Consider the following 4972-nt stretch of genomic DNA (forward strand, 5'->3'; position numbering starts at 1 on the left):
TTTTGTCAACTGGCAGTATTCTTCGAGTGACGGTGAACTACTGTAATCCTCCGACTGACACACCCACCTCGTATCAGCCCATGGGCCATATTTTCTGTGAAGCCTCGTGTAAATCCCAAATAGTTTCGGCAAATAATCCAACGGCTTTTGACGACATAACGTCGGATTATTTACCGAAACCGTCCGGGAAATACAGGAAAAAACGTTCTCCCGAAGTGCAGTTCCATCTGCCTCGTATCCGTATGCATTTGGCCAATTTAAAGCCTACAGTCTACCTTTACCCCGCACCACATTAAGAGAATCCCAAATACAGAATGGTTTCTAACGAGAGCTAGGAATTGATGGCATTGTTTTCCTTTAATTCTTGTGCCACTCAAGAAACCATGTGGGCTCCGCAGAACGTTCTCGCATGTGTCTGCAGGCATACGCTCGTATCGAACATTTCCGATGGCTTTAGAAAACGCCTTGCAGATATTAGCTGCAATATACTTCCGTTCTCTAGAGCTGCTGGCCTTGGTTTCAAAGTAGAGTAGACGGTTCTTACATTATAGCTACCTAGAGTTCACAGAGGTCATTACCAGGAGGTTTATAAAAGGCCCCAACGCTCACACAGCTTAGCTAGGCACCGAACCCTCTACTCATCATCTCAATACATTCTTCGCATTACTTGAAAACCGACGCTACAAGTTTTCCCCCCTCACCATCGTTCCAGCTCTATTCATCTTTCTTCTAGAAAGAACCTGATCTTCACTTCAACTATGCATCCTTCCAGTCTTCTATTCGCCATTGCACTGGCGTGCACCGCCGTGCTCACCCAAGCATCTGCGCTACCCGCCGAAGACATTGCCCTCACACCTCGCGATGCTTCACCCTTGGCAGACGAGCTCGACAAGCGTCAATGCACCCCGGGTTGTAATTGTTACGTGGGGACCCCACAGGGTCAGTATTGCGGCTCCTGCGGCACCGTCATCGGCTGCACCAGTAGCTCAAATCGGTGCTGGACGGACGTTTACGAGTGCAATCCGCGAGGGGGATGTTGTCGTTATGGTCATAGGAATAGTTGTCCGGGGGGCCCTTGTGGTCCGTGAGCCTTCATTTAACGGCTAGGGTGGATCTGTGAAACTGGGAGTGGTATGCTTTTCTTATGTTTCATGAGTCTGGGATTGATTGATTGATTATTTCATTAAGTACGCGCATCATGAGGTTGTTGAACCTCAGAGTCTTGATTCTCTCTTACCAATTGTGGGGTGGAGCTGTCGGGGAAAATGTCTTTCTTTATCACAATTTGCTTATTCTATTGCTCAATCGGTGTACCTTACTCCCGAATGAATCGGAACTTGAAGTAAATGTCGAGCAATTGTGTGGTAAATATGTTTTCACGAGTCCAGAGATCATGATCATGACGTCCAACATTTCGCCAGGTTTATGCCTTGCACGGTCAGGCGGAGTGTATAACAATGCCAGCTACTAGCTACATATAGCAGTTGTGCTTCTTTGAACCCATATATGCTCACACGGGGTTTGCTCATCACTTGCGAGGGAGGTTGGGATGAGCTGTACCAGCAACCTGATCTCGTACTACGGTATCCAGAGTAACAGAGTCGCACGTGGCTGTGTACCATGAGCTGCTATTTTCCTGTTTTGCTGGTTGATGCGCATCGCCGTGCAGGTGTTCCACACACTGACCCTGGATACCGTACTCACCAAACGTTTTAAGTTTAGGACGGAGGTGGGTGGCGACCACGAGCCACGCCAAATATCCGTCCTATACTTAAAGCTTTGGTAAGTAGTACAGCTCAGAACACTATTGTACCTACTCTGCGGCTAGTAGCTGTCATTTCGATTGGGCCTGACCATACAAGAGATATCAAAGAGATAATTGAATCTAATTACCCTTCGTCTGTTCCCAATTCACGGCTTATTAGCGTGGAGATATTCAACAGCTGTTATTGGGGCTGTAGTGCTGCCAAAAGAAGTACAATAGAATTTGTCCCAAAAGATATCGAACAAATCTACTGAAGGACGGGTGACAGACGTGACTTTCGCCACCAATAACATAGGGTTAGGGATATTTGAGCACGATTTGCAAGAAGGGATGGAGGGTCGTATTCCCATACAAATTTGGGTGCGTTATTTTCGTAGTCCAACAATAGCGTCGCATGTGATGTGGGGCTAAGCGCCCCAACCACATGCCATCCGAATCCACGATCATTATAATCCTAGCTTCACCTATATAATATATCATTCTCTAGCATAGAGATGAAAATAACTGAAACCTTCCGCACTCCCGCTTGATGAACTCCTCGCAACCATTGAGCTTCGCCCCCATGAACTATGAACTAGTGAAGAATAGTGGCTAGTGCTAACAATTTAGACTTTACTTTTGCGTAGCCGATAAGGCCCGGCTAAGATTAATTCGGTGTAAGGGAGAAGGTGTTTCCTAGGAGATTAGTACCGGTGGGGGGTGGGTGTATACTTGCAGATCTGTGGGATGGGGTTAAGCAATGAGCGTTTGAAGGGAAGGAAGGGAGGTAAAGGCATGATGTGAGTAGAGAACCCAGCAGCGTGTGATATTATCAATGAAGGAGTGTCTCTGGATTCGCAGAAGTCACTACATCATACCAAGATGGCTGTTTCGTCGGAACATATATCAAGTGATTACGTTGACGGGTCCAGCGCGTGTGTGTGACAAAGTGTTCAGCCATCCCCACCGGCCGTACGATCATTCTCTGGCTTTTGTCTCTATGGTACATCAGATGTTGAAGTTTGGGATTTTAGGTGCTAGCCTAGGAGAAACTCCATATCTCTGTTGCTTTCCAAATCGGGCATAGATATAGTAGTATAGACCAGTGGATTCGTATGCTCCTATATAGAATGCTTCATCCGGGGTGGCTATAAAGTAAACGCAAATGCTTTGCTGAGATTGTCATTTAATATCACTAGTTTTAGGCAGAAGCCTTTCCGTCGAGTGAAACCGCTATTCTGGTGAACTCATCCAAAAATAAGGTGGGTAATCACCATTTTCGGCACTAATTAGCCAGGTTGTATACTATGCGTTCATGAAGTCCTCGGACATGGTTGCAAAAATATAGTTGCAACGATATCCGACAACTTAATAGACTTTTTAAGCCAACAGAAAAGAAAGATCGGCAAATACAAAGATCAGAAGCCACTGTAATAGTATCAAAAGTACAACCGTTTACCTAATCACACCAACTTTGTATGGCTACAGTGGAGGATTGTTTTGTTGCAACGACGGTTAATTAAAATGTTGGAGTAACACACGCTTTCGTAATTACGTAATTAGGTGCAGTTGTACAGGCAATAGATTAAAATTTAGGCCCCCAACTTAGTTGAATTTTTGTATAATAGCCCTCCGTCCAGCCGAGCTTCTTATTACTTTCATCATCATAGTTCAGAATGTGCGAGATTTGTGGAACGTATGAAGTACAGTAAGATATCCACTCTTCCCAGATGATAAGCTAAACTGACATCTAAAGATATGACCAGAGCAGTACTGGCTCCAAGACGCAGGACTGCAAGTTCTGTGATCGGTTCTTGATTGAATCCCCGGGAACATTGTCTCGTTCACGGGATATTAGAGGTGTAGCTGAACATTTTGCTCAGTTAATCAATTTCGGTTTATCCAGTCCTAATACAAGTGATTAGACCTTCGCAACCGCGTTGCAATTGTTCTTATCCATCGCAAACGCCCCCTTGAAGCCTTGAATTTTTGCCTTAGCTCTCTGGACCGTGCCAGCCCAGCGTGTTCCTCTCATCCTAACTACAACCCCGACCTTGCCTTTCGAGGTTTACCTCTCCCGGCATCCCCAGTCCACCCAATACATAATTGCTAACGGTTTCCAGATCTCACTCATTACAAGAAATCCGACATCGATCCCAGTTCAGCACCGCCGCTCAACCTCCAGCCCTACAAGCACCCAGAGATCCTTTACACCCTCACTCTCGCCTCCTTCATTCTCTACGGCCCAAACAAATTCAGCCTCTTCTGTCTTCGGCGCGCTTACCACTCAAACCCATACATCTACCAGTCATTATCCACCGGGACACTCAATGTCCAGCGTCCCACGAACAAGGTGTATCAGGAGCTAACTTCCTACCTCGTTTACAGGCGAGTTTGGGATGTCCCGGGAGTAAAGGAGTGGCTAGTTGGGAGTGAGGAGGAGGCGAAGAGGAAGATGTGTGATGCCATGGAATGTGGAAAGGTTGAGGAGACAGTGGGCGCGCTGAGACTTTGTAACGGGTGCCGGGAGTGGTTATATTGCGGGACTGAGTGTCAGAAGAGGGATTGGAAGGAGGGTGGGCATAGGCAAGTGTGCAAAGAGGCTAAGATAGTGGCGATGAAGGAGAAGGAGATTGAAGATTTGTTGTGGGGCGCCACAGTGTAATCCGGTTTTGTGAATGGATGTAGCGAAACAAGGGGGGACAAATCATTAAAAGTTGTATATTCTGTTTTCTCTTAAACAATTCCGTCTAGTTGGTAATGCGTTTGTTCCGGATTACCAGTTTAGATTGCTAAGTCTAGTATGTGAGTGAATGGTTTCGGAATTTAGTAATCCGTCATGGGAGAGTTCAAAGAACCAGATATTTACAGTTATTCACGGGTACTCTCAATAAGCAGATAGAGTTTGGCAATGCAAAATACTGGGCCGTAGCTACGAAGAATTGCATAGATGGAAGTAAGAATATGCCTGCCATCGGCTGAGAGAGGACTAGCTAGGATGGAGAGGCTACTGAGGTAAAGATGATTATCTCATTGGGTGCACGTGTGCTGGATGTTAATTATGTAATTGTGAAGACGCCAAAGATATGGTGCACGGAGTCTAAAACCCACACCTCGGTCTCATACACGGTGCGAATCCCTAAGGCTTTTCACAATAACCCGAAGAATCAAAACAAAAGCTTTTTGATGGTGCTATAGCAAATTCTAGAGGACAATAGTTTTTCTTTT

At 45.8% G+C, this 4972-nt stretch overlaps 2 protein-coding genes across 2 annotated transcripts; both read left to right on the top strand.

Moving 5' to 3' along the window:
* Positions 1-758: 758 nt before the first annotated feature.
* On the top strand, positions 759-1107 carry H6S33_001465 (uncharacterized protein; the record flags this gene model as incomplete). Its single annotated transcript, XM_044832935.1, has 2 exons — positions 759-912; positions 983-1107. 2 exons carry the CDS (start codon positions 759-761, stop codon positions 1105-1107), a joined length of 279 nt encoding a protein of 92 aa, XP_044693526.1.
* A 2313-nt stretch (positions 1108-3420) lies between these two features.
* On the top strand, positions 3421-4409 carry H6S33_001466 (uncharacterized protein; the record flags this gene model as incomplete). Its single annotated transcript, XM_044832946.1, has 4 exons — positions 3421-3452; positions 3501-3604; positions 3670-3810; positions 3868-4409. The coding sequence occupies 4 exons, from the start codon at positions 3421-3423 to the stop codon at positions 4407-4409; spliced, it is 819 nt and encodes a 272-aa protein (XP_044693527.1).
* Between the last annotated feature and the right edge of the window lie 563 nt (positions 4410-4972).

This window comes from Morchella sextelata (assembly GCF_020137385.1).
Source record: "Morchella sextelata strain SCLS chromosome Unknown scls_11, whole genome shotgun sequence".
Lineage (NCBI taxonomy): Eukaryota > Fungi > Ascomycota > Pezizomycetes > Pezizales > Morchellaceae > Morchella > Morchella sextelata.